This window comes from Hipposideros armiger, unplaced genomic scaffold (assembly GCF_001890085.2).
Source record: "Hipposideros armiger isolate ML-2016 unplaced genomic scaffold, ASM189008v1 scaffold_128, whole genome shotgun sequence".
Classification (NCBI taxonomy): domain Eukaryota; kingdom Metazoa; phylum Chordata; class Mammalia; order Chiroptera; family Hipposideridae; genus Hipposideros; species Hipposideros armiger.
Window position 1 is genome coordinate 1,492,290 of NW_017731478.1, and position 16,627 is coordinate 1,508,916.

The window sequence follows — 16,627 nt, forward strand, 5'->3', positions numbered from 1 at the left end:
CGCAGCTGAGAGAATGCGGGCGGCGGGGGCCAGGCCAGAGTGGTGCCATTTGTCCGGCGTGGCCACCTTGACTAGGGGCGCCTTTCCACACCCAGCAAGCATTTCGGCGGGAGGGATTCTGCCCCGGCTCTCACTTTTTCCGCTAATTGGTGGCAGATGGCAGCACGATACCGCGTGCTGACCGAAGGACAGTGGAGGGAGTGGGCAGAAATGTACCCCAGCCCCGGCGCCCCAGGTTAACAGTAATGCAAAATAGGGTTAATGGTGGGGATCCAGTGCCTGATACATAACGTTGGTTTGCTTCCAAGAATGTTACGATCAGAGTCCTAACAAGTACACCATCTTCTTATTTCTGTGTTCACCGTTGCCTTGGGCCATTCGTTTGTTGACGCTCCTTCAGCAAGGTTTTACCGATCACGGTATGTGCTGGGCTCTGTCAGCACGTATCTTCTCCAGCTCCGTGCATGGCTTGCTCCCTTACATCCATCAGGACTTTTACAGATGTCATCTCAGTGATGCCTTCCTTTCCTAATCACTAAGACCAACTACCCATAGCACTTATGTTGACGTGCCGACAATTGACATATTCACTTCATCTCCCCCGCTAACAGGTAAATTCCATGACAATGGGGAGTTTTTCTATAGTTTCGTTATCCCAGTGGCTACAACTGGTAGCCCAGTCAACATTTTGGGAGGAATAAATGGAAATGGTACTCATGCAGACTCGTCATCTCAAACCAAAAAACTGAAAAATAAAAGCCCAAGGCAACATTTTCACTGAAATAAGTTCATCATGTCCTTGAAACACCTTTGACAAGTGTCTTATACAACGGGACTTCCACAGACAGCTCTGAAAGCAAAGAAGGCAAGATCACAGCAGCGTGTGTATTTGGGGCTCTACTATTTTCTGAATTTGGGGCCCTTTCCAGGTCTGTTCCCTCGTTTCCAAAATGAGAATTATAATAGCTCCCAGTGTACAGCGGCTTTGAGGAGTAAATGAGACAGATGGTGTAACGTGCTCAGCACACTGCCAGGATATTAGTGCTTAATAAATGGTAGTCGCCTTCTTACTAGCAAGCCCCTGGAGTAATGGAGGAAGACAAAGTTTCTAAAGACAGAGATCTACTTTCTGGTTCCACCACCATTCTCCATCTGGGAGCCTTGGGCAGATCATTAATCCCTCATATAATTTCAACATCCATAAACCAAGTGGTTGAATGAAAATCACTTAAAACGTGTTTTTGCAAATGAAAAAAATACTTAAGATGTTAACACTGACCCATCAAAGAAACCAGAGGGAAACCTAAAACTGGGTTCCTATTCACTATCCTAAAGTTTACAGACATAAAAAGTGACCCTTAACAGGCACATAATTACTTAGAAAAGATGGACATGCCTCATTTCAAGTGTGAATAGGAAGTTGATATATAACAAATGTGAATTAATCATTAACATACGAAACACAGAATACTAAGACTGTTTTTAAAAAGGATTGTTTATTTACGGAACCTGGGGCAGATTAGATACACAACCGATTTTAAATTTACATATTTTAATTCAATTTCAAAGTGTTTTCTCACACACACACACAAAAATTGGCATGCAACAGTTGTCCTAAGGTAACACAGTCACCTTCAACTGTTGCCAAGTGTTTTCACCCAACGTTGAAAAAATTGTTTATCCTGAACATGAAAACCTGTAACAAATTTAAATTAATTATATAAAACTCGTTACTTGTAGTTTTACCCTTGCAAAGATCAAAAAAAAAAAAAAAAGTACAAGTAACTGATATGCATCAGTCACAACATAATCCTGGATCATCCCTACACCAAAACCAGATGCTGCTTTTTAAATTTTGAACCCATCATCAGAGACCAAGAGAAACTCTTTTCGTTTTATACAAAACAAAATTCACATGTGCCAAAAAAAAACCCCAAGAAAAATAAAAACAAAAACCCTAGTACTGACAGTGATGTGCAGTACCCTAATTAATGAGTGGCCAAATACCACTGATCAAAATTAAAATAGTGGCTGTATATCACTGCAATGAAATCAAACAGGCTTTAAACCCTTTGCCATCAGAAACCAAGATTTTTTCAATTACGTGAATGCATACCTCCTACGTGCCAAGAGTAGAGAAAGTGGATTGCCAGCACAGAAATAAAAAGAGCTACCAGCTGAAACACCCAGAATTGGCTTTAATAGACTTCTTACAAGGTCAGGCTCAAACCAAAAAATGGTTATTAGCTGCTTGTGTCATCAGTTTAAGTAAAGGTGAAATCCTAAGGTTCAAAGTAAAAATTTAGGGGGAAAAATGTTACTGGGTTATGGTCTTATCTTTAAAGCAAAAACAAGATAGACAAAGTATAAAAGTACCGACCTGGAAGCATACTCCAAAGTCACAGAGCTCTGCCATTGGGGGTAGAAAATGTCACGATTCAGGCTGTTTTTTCTCATAAGGACTCAACAAAATGAATCTTTAATGACCTGAACTGCAGGATAAGGGGTCTAAAAACTGCAGTCATTTTAGTAAAGTACTATCCTGAACAAACTGCATTTTATTATGACAACAAAAAAGATATAAGGACTATACGTCTACATTTCATTTACAGTGTTTGAGCTCTGGAAGGACCTATATAATGGAGGCAGGATTCAAATAAGAAACTGTGCCAATCAAATGTCAAATTTTCACTATAACTTCCCTAAACAGGTGTTTTCCCCCCATATCTATTCATCACAAAGAAACATAAGCTGTGAATGTACAGTTAAGAAAATAAAAACATACAAACTCATGACATTATTACGACCAAGATGTTTGGTAAACAGTGAATTATGAGTTTCGGATCATCAGGAAAAGGCTTTTTAAACAACCCTCCGGACTTCAAAAAATCTCTTCAGGTAGTAGATCTGTCCCAATGTCATGGCAACTAGAACAAGAGCTTCAAAGAAGGACCAAAGGACCACTCTGCTGTTTGTGTTGTCATTGACTGTTGAAGACAAACAAACAAAATTTAACGACCAAAAAAAACCAAACAGCCACATAAGCATCACAAACTACCCCTATTCTTAGTCTGTGTGAAAGCAATGCTTGCACACCATTCATAGTACTCTAAATACTTTTGTCCCCAAGTAACTCAACTTAGAAGCAGAGAATTTTAGATTTCAATGGGCTCTTAATGATTCACATTGTCAAGCCCACACTGCTTATGAATGGGCAACAGAAAAGAAAAGTGACTTGCCCAAGGTCACACTTCTAGGGGAAAACTCAATCCAACATTCTGTCTCCCTCACACTGAAATGTTCCATTATAATCCTTTCTGTTGAATCAGAAAACTGACTTTAAAACAATTAAGAGATTATTTCAAGATCACAGTTACCCAAAAACCACTATCTACCAAGTCAAAATGTGTCAGTCTAAGTGTCTTTTTCTTTAAACATTCATTCAGTGAATATTAATGGAGCACCTACTATGTACTTGGCATTTGTTCTCAGTGGGGGAGATTTCTCAGTTTCACGGACCAGTACTGGCAGTTACTATCAAACTGGAATAAATCTCATTCTTTATCCCATGCTTAAGCTAAGGATTTGATCCTTAAAGTAGCTGCTATAACTATATTAATTTATTCTGCTCAATTTGTATCACTCTTTCAAGTTTCTGATTAAATTCTACAGCCTTAACTTTTTAAAATTACTAGGTAGTTTTCCAATTTTTCTACAAATAGCCTATATTAGAAATAATTACAATTAGTAATATAGTAACATAGTAATCAGCTGAATAAGTGCCATATGTATACCATGGGTAAAAAGATTAACTAGAACTGTAACAGCTACTGGATAGATGATCACTCAAAAAAAAGTGAAAACAATTAGCATGTTTCCAAAAGGATAACTTACCAGAGGAGGAATAGGCAGATGCCCAAGAACATTAACTAGAACTCTAAAAACCACCAATACTGAAATTTTAGTGCTAATTCCACATGAAGTTTACTTCTGTTGAAAACTTAACCAATTTGACCAAATATATGGTGATAGAAGGAGAACTGACTCTGGGTGGTAAACACACAATGTAATATATAGATGACATTATCACAGAATTGTACACCTGAAACCTATGTAGCTTTACTAACCATTGTCACCCAATACACTTTAATTAAAAAAAAGAATAAAGAAAAGAAAGCTTAACCAATTTCTAGCATAACTGTTTGAATGACGGCATTTAAAAATTGTGTCTGGGGCTGGCCAATTGGCACGTTGGTTAAGAGCTGGCTTGGGACAGCGGAGGGCCCCGGTTCAGATCCCACATATGAGGGCCAGTGACACTGCCCTCCACAGCTAGGATGCTGAACAACAGCTCAACCTAGAGCTGGGCTGCCATGAGTCACTGGCGATGGCGTAGGCTGCAGCCTCTGCTGCAGTGGGTTGCCATGGGCTACCGTGTGTAGCCAGCAGCCAGCGTGAGCGACCAGCAGCCACAGTGAGCGGCTGTCCAGAAGCCGGCGACTGATCTGCCTCGCCTGGGAAGAGCGCAATGATGGTGCCAACTTGGGCCAGTGAAGCAACATCCTCCACAACTAGACTGAAGAACAAAAAGACAGCAACTTGTCTGTTCCCCTTCCCCCAATTCCCCAGTGCTGTTCCCATCCCCCAAATTCCCCAATAAAAATCTTAAAAAAAAAACCTGCTGAGTAAATACTTCAAATTAAGCAATCATGTAAAAAGAAGTATTTCTGGGGCCAGCCGAGTGGCTCAGTTGGTTAAGAGCTTGCTCAAGAGTGCGAGCTCTGAGCAACAGGGTCACCGGTTGAATTCTCACATGGGCCAGTGAGTTGCTCCTGAGCTGAGCTGCTACTGAGCTGCCAACAGGTGGCAGGATGGCTCAGCTGGTGAGAGCACATGCTCCTAACAAGGCTGCCTGTTCAAGATGGTGGCTACGCCCACCCGCAACTAACAGAACACAGCACCTGGAGCTGAGCAGCGCGGCTGGATTTGGAGCTGAGCTTGCTGCGCCCTCCACAACTAAGACTGAAGGACAACAACTTGGCTGTTCCCCTCCCCCAATTCTCCAATTTAAAAAAAAAAAAAGTATTTCTCTCCCTTCACTTATAGAAAATGCATCTTTAAGTTTAAATTGAACACAATGAAGCATAATAACGTGGGCAAGTAGCCACCTGGGAAAGTGTGTATATAAGACACTGTCCTCGTGCCATTCACATATTAGCCGGATCTAGAAGCAACACAGTAGAACACTGTAGTTAAAAGAATAAATAAATAAGTCTCATGTTCATCTCTGAGGAGGATTGGAGGAAGACGTACAAAAAGCCAACAGCGTTGGGGGAGCTATCTCATTTGCAAACTTAAACTGAATGCCTAAAACTCTACTTGTTTGTGCAAGTCTCTCCAGTCAAAGTCATGGTGGAAGAATAAGGTTGGCCGCCCCCACAGACCGGAAGCACCGTGCTTTCTCTGGCCGTTTCCAAGGACCTCCTACACCTGTAAAGCCATCTGGTCTGAACTAGGAAAATCTGCAAAGCCATGAAGGCTCTTCGTCCTCAGTTTTGTTCAGTGCTCTTCTCGACCAGTAATGGACTGGTCCCCAGCTGGGAGCAAGGTAACCCACAAAGAGGTCCCTGTCAGGTATGGGACAGGAGGTGGCGATCCCAGAGGGTAAAGAAATGCATGTGGTGGCAAGGAGCAGGCATCATGGTGGAAGAGGCACGAGTGTGTGTATACAAGCCTCGGTCCCACTCCACCCCAAAAAAAGCAAGACTGGGGGCGCTTCTCCAATCTGCCACATTTACTCATTCTGCCAAGGAGAGGGGAAGTCCACGTTCTAGGTCCTGGAGGCTCCTTTCCCACGGTGGCGAGAACTACGTCTTGAAGAAATCCACCTGTGCTTGTCTCTTAGTGCTGCTGCTTTCTCTGCCCTGCCCCAACCTCAGAACAAAGATTCATGACAAAAGTCACTTTATATTTACAGACAAGAGCTTGCTCCCACTAAGATCTATCCCTAAGAACTATCTGGAACCACAGATGTGGACCTGGATGTAAAATATGGTGGGATCTGGTCTGTGTGTCAACCTGCTACCTCTTAACTTTATACGCAAAAGCGTAATACTTAAGGTTATATTATGGGCTAAACAGGCTTTTGCAACCTAACATTGGATTGCAATCGCCACTGTTTCCAGAGACAAATACATTCTCAGTTCCCAGTTTACAAATTTGGGAGCCCAAACTGGTCTCTACTTGGTGACTGGCTATGTTCATGTTTCTCAGCTTTCTATTTTAACTAGGCTAAATCTTCCATTTTAGGGGGAAAAGCCAAGCCTCAGCATATATTATTAATCATACTGGTACAAAAGTTTTAGATATAAACCAATGCAATACCCATTTTACAATGTTTTTCCTTTCTACTTTCAGAAAACCATTAGCTTATTCCTTAGCTGACCATACTTTTTAAAAACTCTTAAAACCTTATGCTGAATCTTAACAGCACTTATTGGCTTAGAATGAGAGTCCCAATAATAAACTAGTGTGGTACAAAGCTCTACAAACACGTATACTCAAAAATATCTTTGCAAGGGTGCTTTTTGAAGCCAATGATTTAGTATGATTATGTCTGCGAAACTTCCCAGTGAGGAGAATGGAGACGAGCTGGTGGGCACCACACACAACGCCGCAGGGTCAGCCGGCTCATTAACTTACTCGCTCTGTGTATTCTCTCGCGAACTTCCATGTATTCCTGTTCGTGCTTTACAGCTGTCATCGCCACTGCTAGCTCATTAATCATTTCTTCTAGCTTGTTTTGATGAGCTACAGAAGGGTTTGAAAACAGTGGCACATATTTGGTAATCTATTTTTGAAAAATACTTATCAAGAAATAAAAATATTGCTCAGAGAAGACATACAAAAGCAGCTATGTTTAGAAATGGCGCAGAAATCGTTTTGGACCACTGATGACAACTGAATTCTCGAAGCATGTTTTTAAAGTCCCGTCACAGCACAGAAACATCTTTCAGGATAGAAAACATACTATTCGGGGGTGGCCAGTTAGCTCAGTTGGTTAGAGCGTGGTGCTAATAACACCAAGGTTGCTGGTTCGATCCCCACATGGGCCACTGTGAGCTGCGCCCTCCTTAAGAGAGTCAACTCTGCCATTGTAGCATGAAAGCAATGTGTAACCAATGACCATGGCTGTTCCCCAATAAAATTTAAAAACAAACAAAAAAATACATTACACAATTTTTACTAACTAAAAAAACCCACAATTATCCCTAAGAAATTTCTTTTAATGAACTGCTACTAAGTGAAGTTCACTATACTGACTGCCAACCAGAGAGAGAAAAAAACTGAGGGGGTAAAAAGAAAGCGTAAAATATAAAACAAACAAAAGTCCTAATAACACACTAACAATAACCTACAAACAACAATTTTTAAACTAAAATCAAAATCTACTCTTAAGGTGAAGACAAGCTCTCAGCTGCACAAGGCTTAAAACCAGTATTCTCCTTGGCCCAAAATGAACACAAGGTGAGGTAAGAGTTCTGAAGAGTAAATGTGTGCTTCTAGGTAGTGCTATGACAGTGAAGAAACAGGGAGGAAAAAACATACCACGAGGGAAGGTTCCCACTGGAGTCGTGGCTTTACACTGCCCAAGATTGGGCCTCATCTAGAATTCCAAATGGCCACAGATAATCTGGAATTTCTTGAGAGAGGCCAAGAGCCCCTCCCATTTTAAGGTAGTTGGGCTGGAATCTCAAGTCCTCCCTCACTAGCTTCACTTTGGAAGCCCCATGCACTACGTGGTACCTTTAGATCAGGGTTTCCGAGGGGCAGACTGTTAACATTTTGGACCAGATAATTCTTTTGCTGCGGTGAGCTAGCTAATGCCCTGTAGGATCACGCACCAAGCCAGGAGATTCAAAAATGTCTCCCAATATTGCCAAATGTTCCGTGGGGGTCAAAAATCATCCTGATGTGAACCACTGCTTTACAAGAAGGCTTGATTTGACAGCTGCCATTCAATGACAATAACAAGCAAAAGCAAGAATTTTAGATATTGTGTTAAAGGATTATTTAAGGATAGTTCAATGTTCACATTCATCAGCCAACATTTTCTAACTACTTAGAAAGGACTAATCTCCAGAAAATGAACATGAACAAACACAAAGCCCTTCAAAACTCTCAATTCTTCTTGAAAATTAGCCAACTTCTACCTGTAAATGACCCTGAAAAGCAGCACAGGAATTATTAAGTAGCATGATTCTCTAAATCCTATAGATTTCGAATCTAACAAACACTTCATCTTCTTTTGATGTACGGTAAGTGCTCTACTAACTGCTCAATATCTAAGACAAATGTTATCATGTTAATACCATGAAATGTGTTGAATAGCTACTTTCCAGAAATCCTAATATATACTGTGACAACACCCCCACCACCACCCCCCCAAAAAATCCAAATGTGCTGGCTTCTAGTAAGCAATTTATCCAGGAGAATCAATTCAGGGTTCAATGCTGGTCAGTTGAGGAATAAAATTTAATCTAGCTACAACATATGGCTGAAAAGAACTTTTGTCACCATATCTAGACATGGCTCCTAGAACTGGATTTCATATACACCCAAGTTTCAAGTTAGAAGACCTTAAAATGGTTAAAACAAGCCTATAACACACTTCCTACAAAGTCAACTGCACCATCTGCTATTAGCTATGTTTAATTAAGATGTTTGCTTGTCCAGTTATGGTTGACTCTTTCCACGCTTCAGCATTCATTAAAAAAAAAAAAAAGTACAACGGTACTACTAAAAAGTCAATGACTGTGTTCCCAGTGCTATTCATCTAAAATGACCTAATCTGTACCTCCTATCAACCAAATAAAAACCACCAAAAACAATCGCTCTAAAACTCTAATTAGTTGTAGGGCTGTTTTGGTTTTTTTAAGACAAAAAACACTCTCATGCTAACACACTGAGGTTAGAAGGAAAGCAGAAATTAGATAATTGCAAACAAAAAATATGCAAAAAGACAGGATGCTGTCAAAAATCAATCCACATACCATCCCAGGTATCTCCACCACCTAAAGAAAAGTTTAAGATATAAACACACACAAAGAATAAAAGAACAAAAAGTTTAGCTAAACTAGTCAAGTATACAAATGAGCAGATAAAGATGTGTATACCAGAATTTGCAAATTAACAGAACACACAACCTAAGACACATGTAATCTACATGCTTACAAGAGCCCAAAATTACTAAGCTGCCATAAGGGGCAACTGTAAAGAACTAAAATATAAACATGAACTTCCAGAAACTTCTTTTTGTTAATTAGGTGATTTGGATAAATAAAAAGTATATTTCACAAAAGGTTTTTGAGTTTAAAGACAATGAATGAACCTAGAATTTAAAAAATCACAATAGGGCCGGCCGAGTGGCTCAGTTGATTAAGAGCTCGCTCAAGAGTGTGAGCTCTAAGCAACAGGGTTGCCGGTTCGATTCCCAGCCTGAGCTGAGCTGCCGCTAAACTGCCAACAGGCAGCAGAATGGCTCAGTTAAAAAAATAATAAAACAAAAAAACTACAATAAATACTCAATTCAGATGGATAAAACTGTACAGAATTAAAATTAACTCTTGGAATGTGATATAAATCTTCCTAATGTTCATCTCACCTTCTGTTTCCATGTCTTGTCCTTTTGGGGCCTCGCCAATATCAATGGTGAACATCACTATCTTTGGAGTCATGGTGGACATCCTGTTGCTAAAACAAAATTTGTATGTCCCATCCATGTGAGCAGCAAATGTGTATTTCCCACTGGACTCCCGGTCTCCTTTATAAATTCCTTTATTATCAGGCCCTGTAATCTGGAGACAGGAGAGAAACGCATGAGACATCACGAAAAAAAGAGTTCAAATCATAAGCTTCGTAAATGGTGTCTATTGGCAGGCAGTAGCAGAATATTTGCTAAGAAAATGTGATTTTCACTGAGCTCCACATCAGCTGGTAACAGTAATCTCTTTGGGCTCCCTCTTAGGAGACCAGGCTCTCCAAACACCTTTTAACTCTGACTACAGAGCTTGCCTCACTTGTCCAACTCAAATACAAGCTCCTCAGAAACAGAAACCGCACCTTACATGTTGTCTCCAAGTGTCCTAACACCTCCAGCAAACACGCAAACATGTAGCCGTTAACATCAAAATCAGAAACCTCTTTAAAACTAAGAATTTTGAGTAAGGTGCATGTCTAGGCTTTCCTCATTACTGCCAACCAGTGAAGGAATCCGCTTCATTGGAGAAGCCTGAAGGCTGAAGGGACAAAACTGGAAATCAGGAGCCCGGTGTTCTCATTGCGATCTGTACAAATCAGCTGCTGGGCTCAGCTCAAGTGTATAAAGCCCTGGACACTGGAATAGTTGATCCCTTAGGTCTTTGCTAATTTTAACAGTCATTCCTTCCATGGATTATGTAATCTGTGCCCAACTCTGCTAATGTGCGCTATCAAATGGAAAGGCCTTAAACCCGATCAATCATGCTAACAGATGCATTTGAATATTAACCACATCTGGTCCCCCCCCCCAAAAAAAAAGTTTTAAGTGACCCAATCCTTTGGTTTAAGAAAGATATAGGAGGGAATTTAGGGACGGCTCGTTTCTTAAAATAATTTCCCGTTTTCCCCAGATACTTCACTGCCATCATTACTCCTAAAATGCAAGACCCAGCTCGACCTCTCCCCTAGTAAGGGATGGCTAAACGATAATATCCGGAGGCTCGTGTAAAAACTGAAACACTGGGGGTCGTTTCCATGAAAAGTAAAGAAAAACACAACGCCAACGTTTGCTGAGCAGTCCTCTGTAACTTTGGGTGTCCTTTTTCAAAAACTTTTCACACCACGTCCCAACATTAATCCGTCCCACGAAAGAATGCAGCTGCTGACCGCATCCAGTCCCGCCACCAGCTAAGCCGCACCGAGATGCGCCTTCCGGGCCCGGAGCTGACACGCGGCGCTTCGTCGGGAAAGCTCGGCGAGAGGTTTCCAGGGGGGACCCCAAGGTGACAAACCCAACGCAACTAAGCAACCGCTCCGTATCCTGGGGGAGGGAGCCCGGGGCCCGGAACCCCCGGCGGGCCGCGGGGAAAACGGCCGTTGGGGAGTCGCCGTGGCGGGGGCCGGGCGGCAGCCTGGGTCCCTTCCGGGGCTCGGACAGCGGCCTCCATGTCCCGCGCCCTCCTCAGGCCCCTCGCGGGCCCCGGGCGCCACCAACCCCCCGAGCGAACGCGCGACCCCGCCTCGGCCGCGGGCAGCGCGCCCGCACCTCCACGTCGATGTCCAGGAAGCCTCCCTCGGCCACCTCGAAGATGAGGCCCATCTTAGTGCCCGAGGTGACCCGCTCGAAGAAGCACTCCTCGGCATGCGCGTCGATGCTGACGAAGTAGCCCGATGCCGTGGCCAGGAGGGCGGCCAGGAGCACCAGCAGCTCAGCAAGCGTCACCATGGTGGGGCTGGGGCCGAAGCCAGGATCGGGACTGCGGCCTCCAGAGCCGCCGTCGCCGTCGCCGCCACTGCTACCTCCTCAGCCGCCGCCAACTCGGCTCCGCCCGTTCCGGCTGCGCCACCCGAGGGGGCTGATGCGTGCGCCGTGGATTGGCGGGCGCTGGCAACTGCCACGTAACGAGCGCACGGCGGCCGCCGAGGGACATGGCGGTTCCGCGCGGCCGGGACCTGGACGGTGGCTCCGAGGGACCAGAAAACCTCGTCCCCACCCTCCACCCCGTTTCGCGCGCGTCCTCAAGTTCACGGGAGTACGCAAGAAAACGACAGAAGCAAGAAACCTCCCTCCCCTGACCGGTTTGCAATACCCTCTTAGGATTGTTCAGAAATATGGCGAAAGATTTGGAGGCAACCACAGGAGTTGGAAGAACTGGGAGATGGGGGCCCGAGCCAGGGGCTCTGAGATTTTGTCGTGGCCATTCCTCACCCCTCAAAAACCGCCGGGGGCGGGAAGAATGGAGGCGGGTACGTACGGACTGGGAGGGGACACGAAGGAACCTCCTGAGATGTTGGAAGCGCTGTATACTTGCACCTAAATGAAGGGTACATGAGGGTTGACATATATTTGTTTTAATCAAGAAGATGTAGCCTTAAGACGAATGCACCTTATTTTACTGTTTAAAAAATCGTTTTAACATTGTCCAAATCTTCCAAAATGAGAATTCTCTCGGTTCCCCGAAATTTTGCCGCCACACCATTCCCCCTTAGCTCTTGCCAGCTGCTAGGACAGTCTTTTCCTTGCCGTTTGCCTCCTGACATACTCCTCCTCAACCCTCAGAAGTCAAATGTGGCCTTGTCTCTTCTCTGAAATCTTCCTAAACATCCCTTCTGCCGAATACCAGCCCCTTGCTCTGGGCTTACAGCACAGATTTGTGCCCACCGAGATATATTTACAGTCTGCGTCACTCATGAGGCACCATATGTATGCATGCTGTGCTCTCAGGCCCTACCAGGGCCACCGAAGACCTCACTCATGACATGGTAGCTGAGTTCAGTGAGCAGGCCAGCGGATGAGGACACCTAGTTGTTACTCTAGCTTTGCACGTTGCTGTGTGACCTTAATTATGTTACGTCACCTCTTTCCTTATCTGTACAACAGGGAGATGAGCACCCTAGGTTTTCCTTATCTGGTCAAGTCCTGAGGGTAAGATGACACATGTATGTGAATGTGCTGTGCAAGTTTGAGGGATCAGTTCTTAAAGGCATCAGGCAATAGGGGGCAGTCGTGGCCCAACATCCAGTTTCCTACTTCAGGTGTCACGAAAACAGGTGCAGCTCCAGTGATGGAAGCTCCCTGGCGATGACAGTGTTATTCAACCCACAAGTTCTAGTAGTGGCCCCCTGATTCCCCACCTTCCAGACTGTGGCAATGACCCTGCTTGTCCTGGCAGGTCAGTTCTGTAGAATTATTCTGGGAGCCATCGTTGGAGGAAGGGTCAGCCTAGAGCCTGCTCTACCAGCCTCACCAACCTGTTTATATGCCTGTTTCCCTGTATTAAATCTCTTTCTGCTTAAAATACCTACAGAGGTATCCTATTAAACTGATGGATGGGACTTTTTGACTTACCAAGCAACCCAGCTCTGTAGAAGATTGCCAAGAACAATTCTGTTGTTTTTGGGGTTTTTTTTTTTAAGATTTTATTGGGGAATTGGGAGAGGGAATAGCGTTAGGGAATCGGGGAAGGGGACAGCGTTGGGTAATTGGGGAAGGGGAACAGACAAGTTGCTGTCCTTTTGTTCTTCAGTCTAGTTGTGAAGGACATCGCTTCACTGGCCCATGTTGACATTATCATTGCGCTCTTCCCGGGTGAGGCAGTCGGCCACTGGCCACTCACGTTGGCTGCCAGCCACTCACGGTAGCTCATGGCAGCCTGCTGCAGTCCCACTGCAGCCTACACCATTGCCAGCAACTCACAGCAGCCCAGCTCCAGGTTGAGCTGTTGTTCACCATCTTAGCTGTAGAGGATGCAGCGTCACTGGCCCCCATGTGGGATCTGAACCGGTGGCCCTGCTGCTCAGAGCTTACACTCCCAAGCCAACTCTTAACCACCTGAGCCTCTTGGCCAACCCAGAACAATTCTGTTTTTATCTAGAAATTAAATGTTGTTTTGGACTAATTAAATAATATTCTAGCTCCACATATCAGGGGTTTAAAATGGGGACAATGAATTGTACATTGTGGGGGTTTTAGTTTATAAATCAGAGGACCCAAGGTCAAATGCCTTGAGCAATCAGGTAGTTTACGTGAATGAGAGCCAGCACTAGCTTGAGGCAATAGGGAGTAGGGAGGACTGTGGGAAACTGTACCAGACGCTATACCTAAATTCGACTCCAATTTTTGGAAACAGTGGTAGCCAGGCCAAAGATGCAGCCAGAAGTCATCTGTAAATTTATTTTTTATGTTATAAAAGTAATTGCACTATCTAATAATTGGAAAAGAGACAGAGTAACTCTAATCACAGGACTGTAAAATAATCAGTATCGCCACTCGGTATAGTTCCTTCTTTGTACAGGTTTTTCTTTTAGCATCGTTGTCATAATTACTCATCAGGTGTCTTTTCAACATTATTGCAGGATGAAGACAAATTAAGTTGAAGAACCCCGGGCTCTCGAGACTTGCCAGGTCACCCATAGTAAGTGTGCACGTCTATGGTCCTCGGCACAGATTGGCATGAGCTACTGTGCCATGGTGTGCGTGAATATATCCGACACCACAAACAGTTGGCACGTAGTGGGTACTCAAAAAAATATATGATGGGAGTTCCGGTCAAGACGGCGGAGTGGGGTTTTTGATGAGCATAAGTTTTTAATTTCCGTGAAATTGCTTGTATCATTAAAATAAGTTTTATGATTAAAAAATATTTGATGAATGATGAACGGTGATTAGCGGTCAATGAGGTGCAACAAAAAATGGGCCCTCCCTCCCTCCCTTCTTATTGAGATATAATTCACATACCATAAAATTGACCCTTTTAAACTCTTCAGTGTTTTTTAGCATATTCACAAAGTTGTTCAGCCATCACCACTATCTAATTCCAAAACATTGCATCACTCCAAAAAGACACACTGCAGACACATTAGCATTCATTCGCCATTCTCCCTGCCCCAAGCAACCATTAATCTACTTTCTCTGTCTATGGATTTAGACTGGAATCCTACAATGTGACCTTATGTGACCAGCTTCTCTCACTTAGCATAACGTTTTCTGGGTTCATCCACGTTGTAGCATGTATCAGTATTGCATTCCTTTTGATGGCTGAATAATATTCCATTGTGTGTATGGAGAGGCCACATTTTGTGTATCCATTCACCCTTTGCTGGACATTTGGTTTGTTTCCACGTTTTGGCTATTATGGAGAATGCTGCTATGAACATATATGCACACATTTTTGTATGGACGTGTTTTCAGTTCTCTTGGCTGTATACCAAGAGTGGACAAAATAATTTATTTCTGCTTGGAATCAGAAGCTTGTTGTGGCAGGGACTAGGCAACCAGATTAGAAATTGATGAGGTGTTTGTATCAGTCGCATCAGTCCGTTCTCAAATGCTGGCAAGTTTTAAAGAGAAAAACAAAAGGCTGTTTCCACACAAAGGCTAGATCAGCTTTCTGCTGTCTGGGTGTTAACGCTCGCCTTCCCTTCTGGTCCCATGGAAGTCTTTTTTTTTTTTTCTTTAGGTAAGATTAAAGGAGACTGGGGGGTTTTCTTTCATCATTCTTTTTTTTCACCCCTCCAGATTTTTTGTTTTTGGTTTTATCCTCTTTTTTTTATTTAATTTTTTAAATATTAGTTTCAGGTGACTTTTTTTTCAGATTTAAAGTGTCACTTTATTGAGAACATTAATATATAAAAATAATCAGAACTCAAGACAGATTTAACCACAATTCACCACCTTACTCATCAGCTGTTCTAGCTCTCCGTGCATCTGAGCTCGGAACCATCCCAGCTCTCTCTGCTCTTCTCTGCATCACAGGCTCCCTTGCACTCTGCTTCCTGGTAGGCTCAGCCAGTTGCAAGTACTGACAGGAGATTGGAAGGTGGAGGAAAGGAGAAGCGAGGGCCTGTGTCTCCCTCTCTGCTTTGGGAAGCACCTCTGCTACGGGCTGAATCTTGCTGAATCTGCAGGACTCCAGCTCCTCTGAGGTTCCAGCTTCCACTGGGTGATCTGGCTTCTGGGCTCTGGTAACCCCACTTCCTCGCTTTGCTCCTCCAGTCCTAAGTGAGTTAGGATCTTTCTGCTGCTGTTAATTTGTGGGTTATCTCATCATCCCTGGTTTGTCTCTTCAGCTCTAACATCACCTGTTGTGATGGTTTCAGAATACTGTATCCACAAATCCTTTGATCCTCCCTCCTCCCTTCCAAAGGTGGAGCCCAGTTTGTGTCCCCTGCACTGGGAAGATTCTGTCTCCGAGAATGTGGCAGATTGATGACAGAGTGTGACCTCTGAAGCTAGGGCACAGAAGGCATTGTTGCTTCTACCTTGTCCTCTTCAATCACTTCTGCTGGGGGAGGCCAGCTGTCATGTGGTGAGGACACTCAAGCAGCTCTGGAAAAGGCCCACATGGAGACAGACTGAAGCCTTCCACCAACGGCCGGTGACAGCCGTCTTGGAAGTGGGCCTTCCAGCCCCAGGGAAGCCTTCAGACGGCTGCAGCTCTTGACTGCAAGCTCACGAGAGACCTTGTATCAGAACTGCTCAGCCAAGCTGCCCCTGAATTCCAGACCTGCAGAAACTATGAAAGATAATGATTATTATTGTTTTAAGCCACGAAGTTTTTGGGTTACTTTTTACACAGCAATAAATAACTAAAACACCTGTGTAACCAATTTCCTACATGGAAACCTTTCTGTTAGAACGACCTAGAGTGGGTTCTATTTTCTGAGTGATACAAATTCTTGTCCTGAATTGTAAATCAAATGCAAAATTAGCACCTGTAAAAAAGTGAAAAATGTAAACGTGAGGATGTTACTGAGAGTGAGGCTGTGTCACATGACCCAGGCTGCACAGGGAACAATAATACCAGGAAGTAATTAATTACAGGCTGGAGAGGGTAATCCAGGTAGAAAACGCTGCAGGAGAGCTGAA

At 43.7% G+C, this 16,627-nt stretch overlaps 1 protein-coding gene, 2 long non-coding RNA genes and 1 other non-coding gene across 8 annotated transcripts in view; 2 read left to right on the forward strand and 2 right to left on the reverse strand.

Annotated features, from left to right (window-relative positions):
- Positions 1–1,477: 1,477 nt before the first annotated feature.
- Positions 1,478–11,604, reverse strand: TMED2 (transmembrane p24 trafficking protein 2). 2 transcript variants are annotated; one of them, XM_019648993.1, is made up of 5 exons: positions 11,306–11,604; positions 9,665–9,857; positions 9,054–9,074; positions 6,703–6,810; positions 1,478–2,987 (listed from the first exon to the last, which is right to left on the reverse strand). In XM_019648993.1, the coding sequence occupies exons 1-5, from the start codon at positions 11,483–11,485 to the stop codon at positions 2,863–2,865; spliced, it is 627 nt and encodes a 208-aa protein (XP_019504538.1). In that variant the 5' UTR covers positions 11,486–11,604; the 3' UTR covers positions 1,478–2,862. The 2 variants fall into 2 exon arrangements, with proteins under 2 accessions (XP_019504538.1, XP_019504539.1); XM_019648994.1 differs by lacking the exon at positions 9,054–9,074 and having other exon boundaries at positions 11,306–11,603.
- On the forward strand, positions 7,042–7,115 carry TRNAI-AAU (transfer RNA isoleucine (anticodon AAU)). Its single transcript has one exon. It is a non-coding gene; the product is annotated as a tRNA-Ile (tRNA).
- Positions 11,605–11,679: 75 nt separating the features above from the next.
- Positions 11,680–15,607, forward strand: LOC109386096 (uncharacterized). The gene is made up of 3 exons (XR_002124727.1): positions 11,680–12,006; positions 14,116–14,174; positions 15,515–15,607. It is a non-coding gene; the product is annotated as an uncharacterized LOC109386096 (long non-coding RNA).
- A 580-nt stretch (positions 15,608–16,187) lies between these two features.
- LOC109386097 (uncharacterized) overlaps positions 16,188–16,627 on the reverse strand; it is a 15,659-nt gene continuing 15,219 nt past the window's right edge. For all 4 annotated transcript variants that reach the window (XR_002124730.1, XR_002124729.1, XR_002124731.1 and 1 more), the window contains one exon: positions 16,188–16,274. This is a non-coding gene — a long non-coding RNA (uncharacterized LOC109386097). The remainder of the gene's footprint in view (positions 16,275–16,627) is intronic.

What these genes read in the sequence shown, in the direction of transcription:
- TMED2 (XM_019648993.1), bottom strand. Translation starts at nt 11,485, where the DNA reads ATGGTGACGCTTGCTGAGCTGCTGGTGCTCCTGGCCGCCCTCCTGGCC. An exon ending in ACAAGACATGGAAACAGAAG is followed by an intron (nt 9,075 to 9,664) that starts GTGAGATGAACA and finishes ACTTTTCTTTAG; the next exon opens with GTGGTGGAGATACCTGGGAT. An exon ending in TGGTGGAGATACCTGGGATG is followed by an intron (nt 6,811 to 9,053) that starts GTATGTGGATTG and finishes ACCCTTCTGTAG; the next exon opens with CTCATCAAAACAAGCTAGAA.